At 50.0% G+C, this 23,406-nt stretch overlaps 1 protein-coding gene across 14 annotated transcripts in view; it reads left to right on the top strand.

Annotated features, from left to right (window-relative positions):
* asxl2 (ASXL transcriptional regulator 2) overlaps positions 1 to 23,406 on the top strand; it is a 444,313-nt gene that overhangs the window by 258,749 nt on the left and 162,158 nt on the right. For all 14 annotated transcript variants that reach the window (XM_068024020.1, XM_068024011.1, XM_068024034.1 and 11 more), the window contains 2 exons: positions 4,571 to 4,685; positions 8,729 to 8,869. In XM_068024020.1, the coding sequence (XP_067880121.1) occupies positions 4,571 to 4,685; positions 8,729 to 8,869 (256 nt within the window). The remainder of the gene's footprint in view (positions 1 to 4,570; positions 4,686 to 8,728; positions 8,870 to 23,406) is intronic.

Genomic DNA, 23,406 nt, shown 5'->3' with positions numbered 1-23,406 from the left:
TATTCGCCAGAGTTTAGAAGAATGAGAGGGGATCTCATAGAAACCTACAAAATTCTAACAGGATTGGACAGATTAGATGCAGGAAGGATGTTCCTGATGGTGGGGGAGTCCAGAACCAGGGGTCACAGTCTAAGGATAAAGGGTAAGCCATTTAGGACTGAGATGAGGAGGGATTTCTTCACCCAGAGAGTGGTGAACCTGTGAAATTCTCTACCACGGAAAGCAGTTGAGGCCAAATCATTAAATATATTCAAGAAAGAGTTAGATATAGTTCTTGGGGCTAAAGGGATCAAGGGATACAGGGAGAAAGTGGGAACAGGGTACTGAGTTTGGATGATCAGCCATGATCATATTGAATTCGGCTCAAAGGGCTGAATGGCCTTCTCCTGCTCCTATTTTTCTATGTTCCTATGAGTGAAAATTATCAGGGTGGGGGGCGGGGGGAGCAGGGTAAACACTTTGTATTGGCTGAGGGAGTGGTGGGAAGGGGTTGAAGGGCGAAGGTAACGAGGTTGTGGTGGGCATGTTCGGGTTAAGTTAATTTTGGTTCTTTAGGCCCAAAAACAAACATACGAACCTACAAATTAGGAGCAGGAGTATGCCACTCGAGCCTGCTCCACCACTGAATATGTTTGTGGCTGAACTGATTTCCACACATTACCACCTACCCTGATAACCTTTCACCCCCTTGCTTATCAAGAATCTATCTATCTCTGCCTTAAAAATATTCAAAGGCTCTGCTTTCACCGCCTTTTGAGGAAGAGAGTTCCAAAGACTCACGACCCTCTGAGGGAAAAGATTTCTTCTCATCTCTGTCTGAAATGGGCAACCCCTTATTTTTAAACACTGACGCCTGCTTCTAGATTCTCCCACAAGTGGAAACATCTTTTCCACATCCACTCTGTCAATACTCCTCAGGATCTTTCAATCAATTCGCCTCTTACTCTTCTAAACTCCAGTGGATACAATCCTAGCCTGTCCAGTCTTTCCTCATAAGATAGCCTGTCCATTCCAGATATCAGTCTAGTAAACCTTCTTTGAACTGCTTCCAATGCATTTACATCCTTCATTAAATAAGGAAACCTGTACTGTTCATAGTACTCCAGATGTGGTCTCACCAATGTCCTGTATAGTTGAAGCATAACCTCCCTACTTTTGTATTAAATTCCCCTCACAATAAACGATAAAATTCTATTAGCTTTCCTAATTACGTGCTTTACCTGCATCTAACCTTTTGTGATTCATGCACTAGAACACCCAGATCCCTCTGCATCTCAGAGCTCTGCAATTTCTCACCATTTAAATAATAGGCATTTTTTTATTCTTCGTGCCAAAGTGGACAACTTCACATTTTCCCACATTATACTCCATCTGCCAGATTTTTGCCCACTCACTTAACCTAACTATCTCCCTTTGTAGCCTCCTTATGTCCTCTTCACAACCTACTTTCCTACCTATCTTTGTGTCATCAGCAAATTTAGCAACCATACCTTCGGTCCCTTCAGCTAAGTCATTTATATAAATTGTAAAAAGTTGAGGCCCCAGCATAGATCCCTGTGGCACACCACTCGTTACATCTTGCCAACCAAAAAATGACCCATTTATGCCTACTCTCTGTTTCCTGTTAGCTAGCCAATCTTCTATCCATGCCAATGTGTTATCCCTTACACCATGAGCTTTTATTTTTTTGCAATAACCTTTGATGTATCTTATCAAATGCCTTCTGGAAATCTAAGTGCAATACATCCACCAGTTCCCCTTTATCCACATCGGGAGGTGGGGGGGGCGGGGAATGGCCTCCCGCTTTTATTTAATTTTTTGTAGACAATGTAAAATAATTTTACTTTAATAATTCAGATTTATTTTAAGGGCTTGAAGCCCTTTAAAAATGGCACCTGCACAGTGGTGCTGGACACCATTGCTGGGGACAATGTAGCTGCCCCCTCTACGTCATCGGGGGTGGCAGTTCCGCCCCCTCCATTTAAATGAGCCCCATGCGACATATCGCAGGGGCTTGGCGGTGGCCGCCGCCGACTTCAAAGCGCTTCATCGTGATTTGGGCCGCTAGTAAAATTCAGGCAATTGTTTTGGTTCATTTGAGGAGTGGACTGTGTTTGAATGCAGTTGGGGATTAACCTGCCATGGGAGAAACACCCAGCTCATCTCTTTCCTCCTGTCTTTGCGAAACCCTGCAAAGAGCAATGTGTGAGAGCTAAAACCCCTGATGCTGCATTTCTCCTAAGAAGCTGGAAAAACCTGCCAGATTAATTCTCAACGCCACCTGAAAAGAGCTGTTTCCGAAAAGATCCCAGTGACATGTCTACATGTTCTTGGATGCAGGCTTTATGCCATTCTGGGCCACAACATATCTCATCCAATTTCTTAAAGAATTAACAGGTATTTGGCCAAAATATTCTTTTTCTGTCACTTTTTTGTAGGAGAGCTCTACAGAGAAAATGTCCCTTGTTTTATCGTTAATTTGTGTGTGTGTGTGGGGGGGGGGGGGTGCGTGGTGTATTTAAAAAGGGAACTTTCATATTTTAATCTGTGTCTTAATGCTTTGCTTTATTATTGGATAAGTCTTGTTTATAATAAACTGATAAGTTTATTGAAGAAACCTGGTTAGTCTAGTTTATTCTAGGATGAAGAGTAGAGTATATGATTGACCGTATCATAACTTCATAAACATTTAAATATATGTTGTGACCCCTGAAGAAGTGGAACTCGAAAAGATAGTGCTCTCCTCCCGCCTCGGTCGTAACAACAAAATAAACTTGCTGCTTTTGGCTGGGTATTTAACACATGATGGTGTATTCAGAGTAAAGTGTTTAGTTTTTGATTTAGTTATGAAGGGGAGCATTACAAAGTAGTGTGTATTTTACTATTCTGCTTTGTTTTTGTAAGCTGTCTGCTCCCTATCCCTTTGGTGATGATAGATACCATCTTGAAAATCCTTCAAGTGCAAATTAACTATAATTTCTCAATTCTGCTGCAAATATTTCCACCAGCAATTAAAAACTATTCTAATAGTGATGTTATCCCATTTAAAACAAATTGGTAAATGCCGGCATTAAAATAGTGGACAGATGGATTTCGTACAAATGCATTTAGCATTCATACACTTATAGATGACAGTGATTTCTGGGCTTGTATGTTGAATGGAAGTAAATGATCTCAAAACAAGCATACAAATAAATTAGAACCGGAAGGAATAATGTATTTTTTTTTATTTTGCAGAGAGCGAATTCATATGTAATTTTCATGTTGCTTGATGTTTTGTTTGGGTTCATGATGTAATGATGTGTCTCAATGCCATTTACATCAATGCCTTCAGGATTCGACAAACCTTTTCTAAAAACGCTTCCTTCTGAAGATGTACCCCCTTCATATAAACAAAACAAAACATGTATGCACAGTGACTTTGGGCCAAGGTATTGGTGTGTTTAAGCACTTGGTTGTTAGGTTGACTTGACATCTGTTAAAGGTTATAAGAAAAAAGGGTTTGAACACTCTCAGTTCAGTGGACAAATACAATAGTACAATGAAATTCAGTTCAATTATGTTTTAAAACGTATCCAGTTGCTTCTAATTTTGGAGTCAGACAGGCAGAATAGTAAATTGTTTGGGAGGGGTGGAATTACCCAACTGGAGAAGTACTTTGCTCAGTGAATGGAGAGGACTTCTGCCTTTTATTTATCTACTGCAGTGCCTGATCTGAGTATGCTTGATTTTATGTTTTGGTATAAAACCAAAAAAAGTACACGCCCATTGGAGCCTTGCATCCCCTCACAAATCCACAAAAATGTACAAAAATTGGAGTAGGAGGAAAGCTCATCAGCAGCTGTACTGAGTGATTTCATATTTTCGCAAAGAAAATGCCTGCAGCCAAAACGCATTGTCGTATTTTGTAAATACTAACACTTGCACATATTCACATTTACCATTTCAGTTATACAGAATTCCTGATCTGGAATGCACTTTAACAAATTAAGTACTTGTGATTTGTGAATTACTAAATATGAATTCCATGTTCTATGAGTATTTCTTTCAGATTTTTTACTCCATGAAGCACATTGATGAACCACTAAAGCATCAGGACTTTCTGTCTGTATCAAACCTAGTAACTTGCCTGCCATTCAGTTCTACTGGATGCTTTAGTTCTGTTTCTGTGTAGAATAGAAATTCTGCTTTCTTAATTGGATAGTTTTAAAAATCAGTCTTTTTATTGGTATACTTAAAACTATAACCTCCTTAGAGCGGTCACACTGAGTTAACGAGTTAAGGATTTATTTTTATATTTGCAGATTAGTAATTACTATATTACGGTATCTTATGACAGTTTTCTATCCATGCATTTTTCTTTATCTCTATTCTGTTTGTTACTTCAAAACAATTTTTTTAAGCTTTTGAGGTTTTCTGAATCTCTCAGGCAAATCTGTTACAATTATGACATTTTGCAATCTCAGTGGGGAAAAAATCAGCTGGTATGATTAAATGTTTTTTCTATGTACTTGGTCCTATTAATAGACATTTCTCAATTGACTACAGAAAACATTTTTCCAACCCACAGGCCCTGAAACAGCAGCAACAGAGAAAGCAGTGTCGGTCTGGCTTACCAGTGTCCTCCAACCCAAGGCTGCTACTGAAGACTGTAAAAGCTACTGACCAAACAGCATCCAAGACTGGTATGCTTTAAGCAGTTATTTCCCAAAGTTGCTTATTTGTTCTTTGCAACAACAAAAAATAATATAGTGGGTATTTTCTTCTTGAATATGACCGTTTTCTCCCAGATGTTTTATGTATATCTATGAAGACAGCAAAATATGTAGCAACTGTAAAAAAAGCATAAGAACTGTGACTATAATAGGATCATTGGTTGATTTAAAACAACTCTGAATAGCAGTGTGGAGATTGATTTAAGTGGAATATGAATAATGCAATTTTGTATGTATAAATGTGGGTACAGTCTAAGCTGTGTATGTGCTGATGCAACTACAGTCTGTAAGCAATAGTGTATAAATTGATTCAAGCACAGTGTTGAAACAATAGAGTAGGGTGTAGTCACAAATGCCTTAAAATACTGGTAAGTTATCAGCAAGCCAAAATGAACTCAGTTTTGCACAACATTGCATCCAACAGATGGAAGCTATTCACACAGGATGTTTTAACAATAACAAAGTAAAAGCCCATAATGGTGCAAAGAATAGAGTTTCCAAAGAATTATCTTGGAGTAATTAATTACTAAACCAGCTTTTAAAGGACTAGTTGAATAATGCAATTGAAGTTTCCCAAATTTCGAAATTTGAATTGTTTGTGTGAAGTTTGTGATTTAAAATGAAATTTTCTTGTAAAAGTCTTTTTAATGGACAGAAATATGAAGGTAAATTTTCTGCCTCTGCACTCAGGGCACACATTGGGAGTGCAAATTGTGAAATCCCCAGCCAGTGACTTTCAGTCCATTAAAATTAATGAACGGAAAATTGTGGACTCTAGGTACGATCCCAATGCATGCCAGCAGCACTGAAGCAGAAAGTATCCCAAGACAGCGATCCTATAAAGATTACTCAGCATAATCATACAATCATAATATGATACAGCACAGAGGAAAGCCATTTGGCCCATCATGCCTCTGCTGGTTCTTTCGTAGAATTGTGTAATGGTCCCACACCCCTGCTCTTTCCCTCAGCCCTGCAATTTTTTCTGCTTCAAATATTTATTCAATTCCCTTTTGAAATTTATTATTGAATTTGCTTCCACCACCGTTTCAGGAAATGCATTCCAAATCATAATAGCTCAACAACAACTTGTATTTATATAGTGCCATTCTTCTTCTTCTACTTTGGCCTACTTGTCTCGAGAGACAATGGGTAAGCGCCTGGAGGTGGTCAGTGGTTTGTGGAGCAGCGCCTGGAGTGGCTATAAAGGCCAATTCTAGAGTGTCAGACTCTTCCACAGGTGCTGCAGAAAAATTTGTTTGTTGGGGCTGTTACACAGTTGGTTCCCCCCTTGCGCTTCTGTCTTTTTTCCTGCCAACTGCTAAGTCTCTTCGACTCGCCACACTTTAGCCCCGCCTTTATGGCTGTCCGCCAGCTCTGGCGATTGCTGGCAACTGACTCCCACGACCTGTGATCAATGTCACAGGACTTCATGTCACGTTTGCAGACGTCTTTAAAGCGGAGACATGGACGGCCGGTGGGTCTGATACCAGTGGTGAGCTCGCTGTACAATGTGTCTTTGGGGATCCTGCCATCTTCCATGTGGCTCACATGGCCAAGCCATCTCAAGCGCCGCTGACTCAGTAGTGTGTATAAGCTTGGGATGTTGGCCGCCTCGAGGACTTCTGTGTTGGAGATACGGTCCTGCCACCTGATGCCAAGTATTCTCCGGAGGCAGCGAAGATGGAATGAATTGAGACGTCGCTCTTGGCTGACATACGTTGTCCAGGCCTCGCTACCATAGAGCAAGGTACTGAGGACACAGGCTTGATACACTCGGACTTTTGTGTTTAACGTAACAAAATATCCCAACGTGGTTCACAGGAGAGTTATGAAACAAAATTTGATGCTGAGTCACAAAAGAGATATTAGGGCAGATGACCAAAAGCTTTGTCAAAGAGGTAGGTTTTAAGAAGCATCTCAAAGAATGAAAGAGAGGTGGACAGGTTTAGGGAGGGAATTCCAGAGCTGAAGGCACTGCCATCGGTGGTGGAGCAATTACATCAGGGATGTTCAAGAGGCCAGAATTGGAGTAGCGTGGATATCTCGGGGGGGCTGTAGGGTTAGAGGAGTTTACAGAGATAGGGAGAGATTTGAAAACAAGGATGAGAATTTTAAAATTGAGGTGTTGCTTAACCTGGAGCCAATGTAGGTCAGCGAGCATAGGGACGTTGAGTGAATGGTATTTGGTACGATTTAGGACATGGGATTGCCTCAACTTTATGGAGGATAGAATGTGGGAGGTTCTCCAGGAGTGTGTTGGAATAAGTCAAGTCTCAAAGTAACAAAGACATGGATGAGGGTTTCAGCAGCAGATAAGCTGAGGCAGAGGAGGAGTCAGGTGATGTTACGGGGATGGAAGTAGGCGGTCTTAGTAATGGTGCAGATATGTGGTCAGTAGCTCAACTCAGGGTCAGGGCCTTGTCGACATCGAGGTCCATGGTGGGCCTTATCCAGAGCCATCTTCAGGCCTTCCCCCCCCACCGCACCCAACACAGATCTCGACGTCGAGGGCTGCTTAAAATCCAGCCCATTGTCTAGAGAATGGAGTTTGTGGTGGGGACTGAAGAGAATGGCTTCGGTTTTCCCAGTATTTAGTTGGAGGAAATGTCTGCTCATCCAGTAGAAGGTATCAGGTAAGCAGTCTGGAAACTGATGCTGTGTTTTTGGATGATGTCATCGAGGGGCAGCATGGAGATGAGAAATAGGATAGAGCCAAGGATAAATCCTTGTGGGACACCGAAAGTAACATTGCGGGAGAGGGAAGAGAAGCCATTGCTGGTGATTCTCTGTCTACAAGTGGATAGGTCTGAATGGAATAAAAACAGCAAATGCTGGAAATACTCAGCAGGTCTGGTAATATCAGATCTAAGTGGTTTACCTCAAATTGTAACATTTGATTTTGCGTTGCTATAAACTGGTATTTAATGTTCAATAAGGACCCAAGGGAACTGTTAAAAGAATCAGAAATTTATCTACAATTGAAAAGCTACTGTAGCTGTAATTAATAGTTTTAATTCAGAGAATGTAAAACTTTAATCCCAGCTTTTAAAAATGTTGTGCAGCATGTTTTATTAGTTTACATTAAATACTTGGTATGAAATATTTAAAATGTGTTGCTGTCCCATTTTGAATGTAAACTGTACTTTACAAACATTGCCGTTTTAAATATTTTGGATTTTTGGTATGAACTTAATTTTCATAATTTTGAACTAATTGAGAAAATCCAAAATTCAGACTAGATTTTGACTTCAGATCATCCAGGTTGCATTCAAAATTAGTTCTAAATTCTCACTGAATACTAGTAGGTTTGTCATCTCGTTCAGATTACATAGCCTTCCTTCTGAATCCCAGTCTGCCGATGATGTTTTCTCGCCACAAATCAAGTTGCAAATAATGATTTTAAACAGGATGTGAAGGCATGAATATGCCCCCCAAGAACTCAAGGGTACTGTAGAACCGTTTGGTCTTATGGAGAGATACAGCACTGAAACAGGCCCTTCGGCCCACCGAGTCTGTGCCGACCAACAACCACCCATGTATACTAATCCTACATTAACCCCACCTTCCCTCAATTCTCCTACCACCTACCTACACTAGTGGCAATTTACAATGGCCAATTTACCTAGCAATCGGCACGTCTTTGGCTGTGGGAGGAAACCAGAGCACCCAGCGGAAACCCATGCGGTCATAGGGAGAACTTACAAACTCCGCACAGGCAGTACCCAGAACTGAACCTGGGTCGCTGGAGCTGTGAGGCTGCTGTGCTAGCCACTGTGCCACTCTTGAAATGGTTTTATAATTTAAAAGGGATATTAGATTTCTTTGGACCTGTGCGTTAGGAAGAAACTCAGCCCCCGGCATGCTTACAGACACATACATGAACTCGGATAGAAGACACTATCTTGGTGCTTGACTTAAGCTTTAAATATCTTTTCATGTATTTGTTGTCTTCAGTTTTTGTATGAATAAGGCATTTTCATTTAAAAACAAAATATCACATCTTACTGCAGGCTGGGAAATGAAACAATCAGATGGGTGTTCAACAAGTCCTCAGAATTCAACCTCCAGTTCATCATCGTCTGGTAAAATGGAACAAACCCTGCCAGGACTGGGCAGGAAGTCCTCTCAGAGATCTGAGAGACTCAACGCAAGTAAGTTTAAAATAAGACTTGATGTATATACTTTTCAATTCTGTAAAAATAGAAAAAACAAGAGAAAACAACACAGCTAAACATATTTCATTCATTAGTGAGGTGACTGGATTTAAGGCTCTGAAAGAATTGTCAATCTCCGTTGTCTATGGTACTTCCATTCACACAACTGAAACACACTTGTGCTGTGGTGGAAAGGGCAGAAAATCAGATTCATCCCTTTGATCTATGTGTTCCCAGAACCCAAGCACAGACCCATTGCACATAATTCTCAATGTTCAGGGATTCAGTAATGCCACTGAGAAATGCAATTTTGCTGTCTCAAACGTTCCTTGATGACTTCACTGAAGTGATTGTAAAGATGAACAGAGAATCATTCTCCTGGAGAAGGAACTTAGTTATTTAAGTGTTGTTTCTTAAGTAGGCCTGTTAGACAGTTGTCAGACAAAAGTGATATTGAATTGTGACAATAACTAAAGTTAGAAATTTCAAATAATAAAACTCTGAACTTGAAATGGAGGTTGTATAAAAATGATTGAACAGTTGCATTGCATGTAACCTTTTGAGAACTTATGATTTTGTTCTAGCTTTCAAAATGTGTATGCTGTGTATGAGGTGTGCAAAAATGCTCGTCCAGAATTAGAGTCATGTATCAAATAGTAGCGATTTTATTTTGTAATTTTTGGGTGATTTATCAAGTGATGAAACTTTTGGTCCCGGATCAACCACAGCAAGGACTAGATGCAGGGTAAACTGTCATAAAAATTTGTTTGAATCCATATCCAGGACAGAGTAGCTCCCACTACAACAGTATCCCTGTGCACAGCAGGCATCCTGTGAATGATTTAATGTTGAATTACAAGCAATTTTTTGCAACAAAATCGATTCCACTGGAATGAACTGATCAAACTCATTTTATTTAGGACCTTTACAGTTAGTGAAGAGAGGAAATAATGTTGGTTGGATCTGAGCCCAGGACCTGAAGGTGTGTGTAACCACTGCAACATGGCAAATATGCATTTGATAAATTTTGGGTATTTTCACCCAGGTGAACATGGTTTCACATGTAAAAAAAAACTGCCCATATATTGGCAATTCATTGCAGAGGCGCCATGATGGGAGGGCAGTTTCCTCTTGGCACAATGCGTTAGCAACATTATAAACATAACAGGAATATTTTCTATGTTGGCTATTTCTAGAAAAATTATAAATGAATTTTCAAAGAATGCAAAACCAAAAGCAATCGTTTTCCATGGTGTCTCATTTAAGAAATGGAAAATTTCATATCAGTGTAGTGGTGGCAAGGGCTGATCTCTTGATCCTCATTGAAGACTTTCCTTGAAACCCAACCATTTGACCAAGCTTTTGATTACCCTTCCTCATATCTTGGCTTGGAATCCATTTCTTTCTTTGTGCTTTTGTGTCGCACTTCAGGACTTTTTATACATTACTGGTGCATATAAATCCAAGTTGTTGCTATAAAGTGAAAGGAGGTCAACCTTGTGATTGCTCAATACTTGGCCTGAAGTACTCGATACTAACATCGGATGCACTTTCCCCTGCATTTAGATACTGCAGGGTTAATTTGAGATCAAATGGACTGAAGGGCCTTCTTCAATCAACTCTAAGGGCTGGATTTTGTTCCCAGCCTGATGTCAGGCTCTGTGGCGGGGGAGCCGGAAAGTCAGAGCAGCAGTGGCCATCCTGGAACCCAACACTGGAATTTTCGGGCCCGATCTTCCCAGCAGTGGGGAAGCTTTGTGGCAGCCTCTTTGCCACTCTGTAAAGGGACCCAACTTAGCATATTTAAATAACATATTGGCATGAATTAAAATCTGAACCGCAGCGATCATGACCTTCAGTCCCCAATCCTCAGCAGCATGTGCGGCACTCACGCACCTTCACTTTCCCATCCAAGGAAAACTGGCGCCACCAAGGTGAGGAAGGGGTGAACTCTGCACTCTGATGGGTGGGGTGGGGAAGGGGTGAACTCTGCACTCTGGTGGGTGGGGGGAGGGGTGAAATCTGCATTCAGATGGGTGGTGGGGAAGGGGTGAACTCTGCACTCTAATGAGTGAGTGGAGAAGGGGTAAACTCTGCACTCTGATGAGTGAGGGGACAAGGGGTGAACTCTGCACTCTAATGAGTGAGGGGAGAAGGGGTGAACTCTGCACTCTGGTGAGTGAAGGGGGAAGGGGGGAACTCTGCACTCTGATGGGTTGGAGGGGAAGGGGTGAACTCTGCACTCTGATGGGTGAGGGGGGAAGGGGTGAACTCTGCACTGATGAGTGAGGGGGGAAGGGGTGAACTCTGCACTCTGATGAGTGAGGGGAGAAGGGGTGAACTCTGCACTCTGATGAGTGAGGGGGGAAGGGGTGAACTCTGCACTCTGGTCAGTGAAGGGGGAAGGGGGGAACTCTGCACTCTGATGGGTTGGAGGGGAAGGGGTGAACTCTGCATTCTGATGAGTGAGGGGGGAAGGGGTGAACTCTGCACCCTAATGAGTGAGGGGGGAAGGGGTGAACTCTGCACTCTGATGAGTGAGGGGGGAAGGGGTGAACTCTGCACTCTGATGGGTTGGAGGGGAAGGGGTGAACTCTGCATTCTGATGAGTGAGGGGGGAAGGGGTGAACTCTGCACCCTAATGAGTGAGGGGGGAAGGGGTGAACTCTGCACTCTGATGGGTTGGAGAGGAAGGGGTGAACTCTGCATTCTGATGAGTGAGGGGGGAAGGGGTGAACTCTGCACCCTAATGAGTGAGGGGGGAAGGGGTGAACTCTGCACTCTGATGAGTGAGGGGGGAAGGGGTGAACTCTGCACTCTGATGGGTTGGAGGGGAAGGGGTGAACTCTGCATTCTGATGAGTGAGGGGGGAAGGGGTGAACTCTGCACCCTAATGAGTGAGGGGGGAAGGGGTGAACTCTGCACTCTGATGGGTTGGAGAGGAAGGGGTGAACTCTGCATTCTGATGAGTGAGGGGGGAAGGGGTGAACTCTGCACCCTAATGAGTGAGGGGGGAAGGGGTGAACTCTGCACTCTGGTGAGTGAGGGGGGAAGGGGTGAACTCTGCACTCTGATGAGTGAGGGGAGAAAGGGGTGAAATCTGCATTCTAATGAGTGAGGGGAGAAGGGGTGAACTCTGCACTGATGAGTGAGGGGGGAAGGGGTGAACTCTGCACTCTGATGAGTGAGGGGAGAAGGGGTGAACTCTGCACTCTGATGGGTGGTGCGGAAGGGGTAAACTCTGCACTCTGATGGGTTGGAGGGGAAGGGGTGAACTCTGCACTCTGATGGGTGACGGGGGAAGGGGTGAACTCTGCACTCTGATGGGTGAGGGGGAAAGGGTGAACTCTGCACTCTGATGAGTGAGGGGGAAGGAGTAAACTCTGCACTCTGATGGGTGGGGGGGAAGCAGTGAACTCTGCACTGATGAGTGAGGGGGGAAGGGGTGAACTCTGCACTCTGATGGGTGAGGGGGGAAGGGGTGAACTCTGCACTCTGATGAGTGGGGGAAAGGGGTGAACTCTGCACTCGAATGAGTGAGGGGGGAAGGGGCGAACTCTGCACTCTGATGAGTGGGGAGGAAGGGGTGAACTCTGCACTCTGATGAGTGGGGGGAGGGGTGAAATCTACATTCAAATGGGTGGGGGGGAAGGGGTGAACTCTGCACTCTGATGAGTGAGGGGGGAAGGGGTGAACTCTGCACTCTGATGGGTCGGGAGGGAAGGGGTGAACTCTGCACTCTGATGAGTGAGGGGGGAAGGGGTGAACTCTGCACTCTGATGAGTGAGGGGGGAAGGGGTGAACTCTGCACTCTGATGGGTGGTGCAGAAGGGGTAAACTCTGCACTCTGATGGGTTGGAGGGGAAGGGGTGAACTCTGCACTCTGATCGGTGAGGGGGGAAGGGGTGAACTCTGCACTCTGATGGGTGAGGGGGGAAGGGGTGAACTCTACACTCTGATGGGTGGCGGGGGGGGAAAGGGGTGAACTCTGCACTCTGATGAGTTGGGGGGAAGGGGTGTACTCTGCACTGATGGGTGGGGGGAAGGGGTGAACTCTGCACTCTGATGGGTGGGGGGGAAGGTGTCAACTCTGCAGTCTGATGGGTGAGTGGGGGAAGGGGGGAACTCTGCACTCTGATGGGTGGGGGGTAAGGGGTGAACTCTGCACTCTGATGGGTGGGGGGAAGGGGTGAACTCTGCACTCTGATGGGTGGAGGGGAAGGGGTGAACTCTGCACTCTGATGGGTGGGGGGGAAGGGGGAAACTCTGCACTCTGATGGGTGGGGGGAAGGGGTGAACTCTGCACTCTGATGGGTTGGAGGGGAAGGGGTGAACTCTGCAGTCTGATGAGTGAGGGGGGAAGGGGTGAACTCTGCACTCTGATGAGTAAGGGGGGGAAGGGGTAAACTCTGCACTCTGATGAGTGAGGGGGGAAGGGATGAACTCTGCACTCTGATGTTTGGAAGGGAAGGGGTGAACTCTGCACTCTGATGGGTGGGGGCGAAGTGGTAAACTCTGCACTCTGATGGGTTGGAGGGGAAGGGGTGAACTCTGCACTCTGATGAGTGAGGGGGGAAGGGGTGAACTCTGCACTCTGATGAATGAGGAGGGAAGGGGTGAACTCTGCACTCTGATGGGTGGGGGGGAAGGGGTGAACTCTGCACTCTGATGGGTGGGGGGGAAGGGTTGAACTCTGCACTCTGATGGGTGAGGGGGGAAGGGGTGAACTCTGCACTCTGATGGGTGAGGGGGGAAGTGGTAAACTCTGCACTCTGATGGGTTGGAGGGGAAGGGGTGAACTCTGCACTCTGATGAGTGAGGGGGGAAGGGATGAACTCTGCACTCTGATGTTTGGAGGGGAAGGGGTGAACTCTGCACTCTGATGAGTAAGGGGGGAAGGGGTGAACTCTGCACTCTGATGAGTGAGGGGGGAAGGGATGAACTCTGCACTCTGATGAGTAAGGGGGGAAGGGGTGAACTCTGCACTCTGATGAGTAAGTGGGGAAGGGGTGAACTCTGCACTCTGATGAGTGAGGGGGGAAGGGATGAACTCTGCACTCTGATGTTTGGAGGGGAAGGGGTGAACTCTGCACTCTGATGGGTGGGGGGGAAGTGGTAAACTCTGCACTCTGATGGGTTGGAGGGGAAGGGGTGAACTCTGCACTCTGATGAGTGAGGGGGGAAGGGGTGAACTCTGCACTCTGATGAGTGAGGGGGGAAGGGGTGAACTCTGCACTCTGATGAGTGAGGGGGGAAGGGGTGAACTCTGCACTCTGATGAATGAGGAGGGAAGGGGTGAACTCTGCACTCTGATGGGTGGGGGGGAAGGGTTGAACTCTGCACTCTGATGGGTGGGGGGGAAGGGGTGAACTCTGCACTCTGATGAGTGAGGGGGGAAGGGGTGAACTCTGCACTCTGATGAGTGAGGGGGGAAGGGGTAAACTCTGCGCTCTGATGGGTTGGAGGGGAAGGGGTGAACTCTGCACTCTGATGGGTGAGGGGGGACGGGGTGAACTCTGCACTCTGATGGGTGAGGGGGAAGGGGTGAACTCTGCACTCTGATGGGTGAGGGGGGACGGGGTGAACTCTGCACTCTGATGGGTGAGGGGGGACGGGGTGAACTCTGCACTCTGATGAGTGAGGGGGGAAGGGGTAAACTCTGCGCTCTGATGGGTTGGAGGGGAAGGGGTGAACTCTGCACTCTGATGGGTGAGGGGGGACGGGGTGAACTCTGCACTCTGATGAATGAGGAGGGAAAGGGTGAACTCTGCACCCTGATGGGTTGGGGGGGAAGGGGTGAACTCTGCACTCTGATGAGTTGGAGGGGAAGGGGTGTACTCTGTACTGATGAGTGACGGGGGAAGGGGTGAACTCTGCACTCTGATGAGTGAGGGGGGAAGGGGTGAACTCTGCACTCTGATGGGTTGGAGGGGAAGGGGTGAACTCTGCACTCTGATGGGTGAGGGGGGAAGGGGTGAACTCTGCACTCTGATGGGTGAGGGGGAAGCGGTGAACTCTGCACTCTGATGAGTGAGGGGGAAGGAGTAAACTTTGCACTCTGATGGGTGGGGGGGAAGGGGTGAACTCTGCACTGATGAGTGAGGGGGGAAGGGGTGAACTCTGCACTCTGATGGGTGAGGGGGGAAGGGGTGAACTCTGCACTCTGATGAGTGGGGGAAAGGGGTGAACTCTGCACTCGAATGAGTGAGGGGGGAAGGGGCGAACTCTGCACTCTGATGAGTGGGGGGGAAGGGGTGAACTCTGCACTCTGATGAGTGGGGGGAGGGGTGAAATCTACATTCAAATGGGTGGGGGGGGAAGGGGTGAACTCTGCACTCTGATGAGTGAGGGGGGAAGGGGTGAACGCTGCACTTTGATGAGTGAGGGGGGAAGGGGTGAACTCTGCACTCTGATGGGTGGGGGGAGGGGTGAAATCTACATTCAAATGGGTGGGGGGGGAAGGGGTGAACTCTGCACTCTGATGAGTGAGGGGGGAAGGGGTGAACGCTGCACTTTGATGAGTGAGGGGGGAAGGGGTGAACTCTGCACTCTGATGGGTGGGGGGAAAGGGTGAACTCTGCACTCTGATGAGTGAGGGGGGAAGGGGTGAACTCTGCACTCTGATGGGTCGGGAGGGAAGGGGTGAACTCTGCACTCTGATGAGTGAGGGGGGAAGGGGTGAACTCTGCACTCTGATGAGTGAGGGGGGAAGGGGTGAACTCTGCACTCTGATGAGTGAGGGGGGAAGGGGTGAACTCTGCACTCTGATGAGTGAGGGGGGAAGGGGTGAACTCTGCACTCTGATGGGTGGTGCAGAAGGGGTAAACTCTGCACTCTGATGGGTGAGGGGGGAAGGGGTGAACTCTGCACTCTGATGGGTGAGGGGGAAGGGGTGAACTCTGCACTCTGATGAATGAGGAGGGAAGGGGTGAACTCTGCACTCTGATGGGTTGGGGGGGAAGGGGTGAACTCTACACTCTGATGGGTGAGGGGGGAAGGGGTGAACTCTACACTCTGATGGGTGGCGGGGGGGAAAGGGGTGAACTCTGCACTCTGATGAGTTGAGGGGAAGGGGTGTACTCTGCACTGATGGGTGGGGGGAAGGGGTGAACTCTGCACTCTGATGGGTGGGGGGGAAGGTGTCAACTCTGCAGTCTGATGGGTGAGTGGGGGAAGGGGGGAACTCTGCACTCTGATGGGTGGGGGGTAAGGGGTGAACTCTGCACTCTGATGGGTGGGGGGAAGGGGTGAACTCTGCACTCTGATGGGTGGAGGGGAAGGGGTGAACTCTGCACTCTGATGGGTGGGGGGGAAGGGGGAAACTCTGCACTCTGATGGGTGGGGGGAAGGGGTGAACTCTGCACTCTGATGGGTTGGAGGGGAAGGGGTGAACTCTGCAGTCTGATGAGTGAGGGGGGAAGGGGTGAACTCTGCACTCTGCTGAGTAAGGGGGGAAGGGGTGAACTCTGCACTCTGATGAGTGAGGGGGGAAGGGATGAACTCTGCACTCTGATGTTTGGAAGGGAAGGGGTGAACTCTGCACTCTGATGGGTGGGGGCGAAGTGGTAAACTCTGCACTCTGATGGGTTGGAGGGGAAGGGGTGAACTCTGCACTCTGATGAGTGAGGGGGGAAGGGGTGAACTCTGCACTCTGATGAATGAGGAGGGAAGGGGTGAACTCTGCACTCTGATGGGTGGGGTGGAAGGGTTGAACTCTGCACTCTGATGGGTGAGGGGGGAAGGGGTGAACTCTGCACTCTGATGGGTGAGGGGGGAAGTGGTAAACTCTGCACTCTGATGGGTTGGAGGGGAAGGGGTGAACTCTGCACTCTGATGAGTGAGGGGGGAAGGGATGAACTCTGCACTCTGATGAGTGAGGGGGGAAGGGATGAACTCTGCACTCTGATGAGTAAGGGGGGAAGGGGTGAACTCTGCACTCTGATGAGTAAGGGGGCAAGGGGTGAACTCTGCACTCTGATGAGTGAGGGGGGAAGGGATGAACTCTGCACTCTGATGTTTGGAGGGGAAGGGGTGAACTCTGCACTCTGATGGGTGGGGGGGAAGTGGTAAACTCTGCACTCTGATGGGTTGGAGGGGAAGGGGTGAACTCTGCACTCTGATGAGTGAGGGGGGAAGGGGTGAACTCTGCACTCTGATGAGTGAGGGGGGAAGGGGTGAACTCTGCACTCTGATGAATGAGGAGGGAAGGGGTGAACTCTGCACTCTGATGGGTGGGGGGGAAGGGTTGAACTCTGCACTCTGATGGGTGAGGGGGGAAGGGGTGAACTCTGCACTCTGATGAGTAAGGGGGGAAGGGGTGAACTCTGCACTCTGATGAATGAGGAGGGAAGGGGTGAACTCTGCACTCTGATGGGTGGGGGGGAAGGGTTGAACTCTGCACTCTGATGGGTGGGGGGGAAGGGGTGAACTCTGCACTCTGATGAGTGAGGGGGGAAGGGGTGAACTCTGCACTCTGATGAGTGAGGGGGGAAGGGGTAAACTCTGCGCTCTGATGGGTTGGAGGGGAAGGGGTGAACTCTGCACTCTGATGGGTGAGGGGGGACGGGGTGAACTCTGCACTCTGATGGGTGAGGGGGAAGGGGTGAACTCTGCACTCTGATGGGTGAGGGGGGACGGGGTGAACTCTGCACTCTGATGGGTGAGGGGGGACGGGGTGAACTCTGCACTCTGATGAGTGAGGGGGGAAGGGGTAAACTCTGCGCTCTGATGGGTTGGAGGGGAAGGGGTGAACTCTGCACTCTGATGGGTGAGGGGGGACGGGGTGAACTCTGCACTCTGATGAATGAGGAGGGAAAGGGTGAACTCTGCACCCTGATGGGTTGGGGGGGAAGGGGTGAACTCTGCACTCTGATGGGTGGGGGGGAAGGGGTGAACTGTACACTCTGATGGGTGGGGGGGGAAGGGGTGAACACTGCACTCTGATGGGTAGGGGGGGAAGGGGTGAACTCTGCACTCTGATGAGTGAGGGGGGAAGGGGTGAACTCTGCACTCTGATGGGTGGTGCGGAAGGGGTAAACTCTGCACTCTGATGGGTTGGAGGGGAAGGGGTGAACTCTGCACTCTGATGGGTGAGGGGGGAAGGGGTGAACTCTGCACTCTGATGGGTGAGGGGGAAGCGGTGAACTCTGCACTCTGATGAGTGAGGGGGAAGGAGTAAACTTTGCACTCTGATGGGTGGGGGGGAAGGGGTGAACTCTGCACTGATGAGTGAGGGGGGAAGGGGTGAACTCTGCACTCTGATGGGTGAGGGGGGAAGGGGTGAACTCTGCACTCTGATGAGTGGGGGAAAGGGGTGAACTCTGCACTCGAATGAGTGTTGGGGGAAGGGGCGAACTCTGCACTCTGATGAGTGGGGGGGAAGGGGTGAACTCTGCACTCTGATGAGTGGGGGGAGGGGTGAAATCTACATTCAAATGGGTGGGGGGGGAAGGGGTGAACTCTGCACTCTGATGAGTGAGGGGGGAAGGGGTGAACTCTGCACTCTGGTGAGTGAGGGGGGAAGGGGTGAACTCTGCACTCTGATGAGTGAGGGGAGAAAGGGGTGAAATCTGCATTCTAATGAGTGAGGGGAGAAGGGGTGAACTCTGCACTGATGAGTGAGGGGGGAAGGGGTGAACTCTGCACTCTGATGAGTGAGGGGAGAAGGGGTGAACTCTGCACTCTGATGGGTGGTGCGGAAGGGGTAAACTCTGCACTCTGATGGGTTGGAGGGGAAGGGGTGAACTCTGCACTCTGATGGGTGACGGGGGAAGGGGTGAACTCTGCACTCTGATGGGTGAGGGGGAAAGGGTGAACTCTGCACTCTGATGAGTGAGGGGGAAGGAGTAAACTCTGCACTCTGATGGGTGGGGGGGAAGCAGTGAACTCTGCACTGATGAGTGAGGGGGGAAGGGGTGAACTCTGCACTCTGATGGGTGAGGGGGGAAGGGGTGAACTCTGCACTCTGATGAGTGGGGGAAAGGGTTGAACTCTGCACTCGAATGAGTGAGGGGGGAAGGGGCGAACTCTGCACTCTGATGAGTGGGGAGGAAGGGGTGAACTCTGCACTCTGATGAGTGGGGGGAGGGGTGAAATCTACATTCAAATGGGTGGGGGGGAAGGGGTGAACTCTGCACTCTGATGAGTGAGGGGGGAAGGGGTGAACTCTGCACTCTGATGGGTCGGGAGGGAAGGGGTGAACTCTGCACTCTGATGAGTGAGGGGGGAAGGGGTGAACTCTGCACTCTGATGAGTGAGGGGGGAAGGGGTGAACTCTGCACTCTGATGGGTGGTGCAGAAGGGGTAAACTCTGCACTCTGATGGGTTGGAGGGGAAGGGGTGAACTCTGCACTCTGATCGGTGAGGGGGGAAGGGGTGAACTCTGCACTCTGATGGGTGAGGGGGGAAGGGGTGAACTCTACACTCTGATGGGTGGCGGGGGGGGAAAGGGGTGAACTCTGCACTCTGATGAGTTGGGGGGAAGGGGTGTACTCTGCACTGATGGGTGGGGGGAAGGGGTGAACTCTGCACTCTGATGGGTGGGGGGGAAGGTGTCAACTCTGCAGTCTGATGGGTGAGTGGGGGAAGGGGGGAACTCTGCACTCTGATGGGTGGGGGGTAAGGGGTGAACTCTGCACTCTGATGGGTGGGGGGAAGGGGTGAACTCTGCACTCTGATGGGTGGAGGGGAAGGGGTGAACTCTGCACTCTGATGGGTGGGGGGGAAGGGGGAAACTCTGCACTCTGATGGGTCGGGGGAAGGGGTGAACTCTGCACTCTGATGGGTTGGAGGGGAAAGGGTGAACTCTGCAGTCTGATGAGTGAGGGGGGAAGGGGTGAACTCTGCACTCTGATGAGTAAGGGGGGGAAGGGGTAAACTCTGCACTCTGATGAGTGAGGGGGGAAGGGATGAACTCTGCACTCTGATGTTTGGAAGGGAAGGGGTGAACTCTGCACTCTGATGGGTTGGAGGGGAAGGGGTGAACTCTGCACTCTGATGAGTGAGGGGGGAAGGGGTGAACTCTGCACTCTGATGAATGAGGAGGGAAGGGGTGAACTCTGCACTCTGATGGGTGGGGGGGAAGGGTTGAACTCTGCACTCTGATGGGTGAGGGGGGAAGGGGTGAACTCTGCACTCTGATGGGTGAGGGGGGAAGTGGTAAACTCTGCACTCTGATGGGTTGGAGGGGAAGGGGTGAACTCTGCACTCTGATGAGTGAGGGGGGAAGGGATGAACTCTGCACTCTGATGTTTGGAGGGGAAGGGGTGAACTCTGCACTCTGATGAGTAAGGGGGGAAGGGGTGAACTCTGCACTCTGATGAGTGAGGGGGGAAGGGATGAACTCTGCACTCTGATGAGTAAGGGGGGAAGGGGTGAACTCTGCACTCTGATGAGTAAGGGGGGAAGGGGTGAACTCTGCACTCTGATGAGTGAGGGGGGAAGGGATGAACTCTGCACTCTGATGTTTGGAGGGGAAGGGGTGAACTCTGCACTCTGATGGGTGGGGGGGAAGTGGTAAACTCTGCACTCTGATGGGTTGGAGGGGAAGGGGTGAACTCTGCACTCTGATGAGTGAGGGGGGAAGGGGTGAACTCTGCACTCTGATGAGTGAGGGGGGAAGGGGTGAACTCTGCACTCTGATGAGTGAGGGGGGAAGGGGTGAACTCTGCACTCTGATGAATGAGGAGGGAAGGGGTGAACTCTGCACTCTGATGGGTGGGGGGGAAGGGTTGAACTCTGCACTCTGATGGGTGGGGGGGAAGGGGTGAACTCTGCACTCTGATGAGTGAGGGGGGAAGGGGTGAACTCTGCACTCTGATGAGTGAGGGGGGAAGGGGTAAACTCTGCGCTCTGATGGGTTGGAGGGGAAGGGGTGAACTCTGCACTCTGATGAGTGAGGGGGAAGGGGTGAACTCTGCACTCTGATGGGTGAGGGGGGACGGGGTGAACTCTGCACTCTGATGGGTGAGGGGGGACGGGGTGAACTCTGCACTCTGATGGGTTGGAGGGGAAGGGGTGAACTCTGCACTCTGATGGGTGAGGGGGGACGGGGTGAACTCTGCACTCTGATGAATGAGGAGGGAAAGGGTGAACTCTGCACCCTGATGGGTTGGGGGGGAAGGGGTGAACTCTGCACTCTGATGAGTTGGAGGGGAAGGGGTGTACTCTGTACTGATGAGTGACGGGGGAAGGGGTGAACTCTGCACTCTGATGAGTGAGGGGGGAAGGGGTGAACTCTGCACTCTGATGGGTTGGAGGGGAAGGGGTGAACTCTGCACTCTGATGGGTGAGGGGGGAAGGGGTGAACTCTGCACTCTGATGGGTGAGGGGGAAGCGGTGAACTCTGCACTCTGATGAGTGAGGGGGAAGGAGTAAACATTGCACTCTGATGGGTGGGGGGGAAGGGGTGAACTCTGCACTGATGAGTGAGGGGGGAAGGGGTGAACTCTGCCCTCTGATGGGTGAGGGGGGAAGGGGTGAACTCTGCACTCATGAGTGGGGGAAAGGGGTGAACTCTGCACTCGAATGAGTGAGGGGGGAAGGGGCGAACTCTGCACTCTGATGAGTGGGGGGGAAGGGGTGAACTCTGCACTCTGATGAGTGGGGGGAGGGGTGAAATCTACATTCAAATGGGTGGGGGGGGAAGGGGTGAACTCTGCACTCTGATGAGTGAGGGGGGAAGGGGTGAACGCTGCACTTTGATGAGTGAGGGGGGAAGGGGTGAACTCTGCACTCTGATGGGTGGGGGGAAAGGGTGAACTCTGCACTCTGATGAGTGAGGGGGGAAGGGGTGAACTCTGCACTCTGATGGGTCGGGAGGGAAGGGGTGAACTCTGCACTCTGATGAGTGAGGGGGGAAGGGGTGAACTCTGCACTCTGATGAGTGAGGGGGGAAGGGGTGAACTCTGCACTCTGATGAGTGAGGGGGGAAGGGGTGAACTCTGCACTCTGATGAGTGAGGGGGGAAGGGGTGAACTCTGCACTCTGATGGGTGGTGCAGAAGGGGTAAACTCTGCACTCTGATGGGTGAGGGGGGAAGGGGTGAACTCTGCACTCTGATGGGTGAGGGGGAAGGGGTGAACTCTGCACTCTGATGAATGAGGAGGGAAGGGGTGAACTCTGCACTCTGATGGGTTGGGGGGGAAGGGGTGAACTCTACACTCTGATGGGTGAGGGGGGAAGGGGTGAACTCTACACTCTGATGGGTGGCGGGGGGGAAAGGGGTGAACTCTGCACTCTGATGAGTTGAGGGGAAGGGGTGTACTCTGCACTGATGGGTGGGGGGAAGGGGTGAACTCTGCACTCTGATGGGTGGGGGGGAAGGTGTCAACTCTGCAGTCTGATGGGTGAGTGGGGGAAGGGGTGAACTCTACACTCTGATGGGTGGCGGGGGGGGAAAGGGGTGAACTCTGCACTCTGATGAGTTGGGGGGAAGGGGTGTACTCTGCACTGATGGGTGGGGGGAAGGGGTGAACTCTGCACTCTGATGGGTGGGGGGGAAGGTGTCAACTCTGCAGTCTGATGGGTGAGTGGGGGAAGGGGGGAACTCTGCACTCTGATGGGTGGGGGGTAAGGGGTGAACTCTGCACTCTGATGGGTGGGGGGAAGGGGTGAACTCTGCACTCTGATGGGTGGAGGGGAAGGGGTGAACTCTGCACTCTGATGGGTGGGGGGGAAGGGGGAAACTCTGCACTCTGATGGGTCGGGGGAAGGGGTGAACTCTGCACTCTGATGGGTTGGAGTGGAAAGGGTGAACTCTGCAGTCTGATGAGTGAGGGGGGAAGGGGTGAACTCTGCACTCTGATGAGTAAGGGGGGGAAGGGGTAAACTCTGCACTCTGATGAGTGAGGGGGGAAGGGATGAACTCTGCACTCTGATGTTTGGAAGGGAAGGGGTGAACTCTGCACTCTGATGGGTGGGGGCGAAGTGGTAAACTCTGCACTCTGATGGGTTGGAGGGGAAGGGGTGAACTCTGCACTCTGATGAGTGAGGGGGGAAGGGGTGAACTCTGCACTCTGATGAATGAGGAGGGAAGGGGTGAACTCTGCACTCTGATGGGTGGGGGGGAAGGGTTGAACTCTGCACTCTGATGGGTGAGGGGGGAAGGGGTGAACTCTGCACTCTGATGGGTGAGGGGGGAAGTGGTAAACTCTGCACTCTGATGGGTTGGAGGGGAAGGGGTGAACTCTGCACTCTGATGAGTGAGGGGGGAAGGGATGAACTCTGCACTCTGATGTTTGGAGGGGAAGGGGTGAACTCTGCACTCTGATGAGTAAGGGGGGAAGGGGTGAACTCTGCACTCTGATGAGTGAGGGGGGAAGGGATGAACTCTGCACTCTGATGAGTAAGGGGGGAAGGGGTGAACTCTGCACTCTGATGAGTAAGGGGGGAAGGGGTGAACTCTGCACTCTGATGAGTGAGGGGGGAAGGGATGAACTCTGCACTCTGATGTTTGGAGGGGAAGGGGTGAACTCTGCACTCTGATGGGTGGGGGGGAAGTGGTAAACTCTGCACTCTGATGGGTTGGAGGGGAA

The sequence above is a fragment of the Heterodontus francisci genome, chromosome 3 (genome assembly GCF_036365525.1).
Source record: "Heterodontus francisci isolate sHetFra1 chromosome 3, sHetFra1.hap1, whole genome shotgun sequence".
NCBI classification, from domain to species: Eukaryota; Metazoa; Chordata; class Chondrichthyes; order Heterodontiformes; family Heterodontidae; genus Heterodontus; species Heterodontus francisci.
Note: the sequence above shows the minus strand (reverse complement) of the source record. Positions and strands in the feature narration are given on the sequence as shown.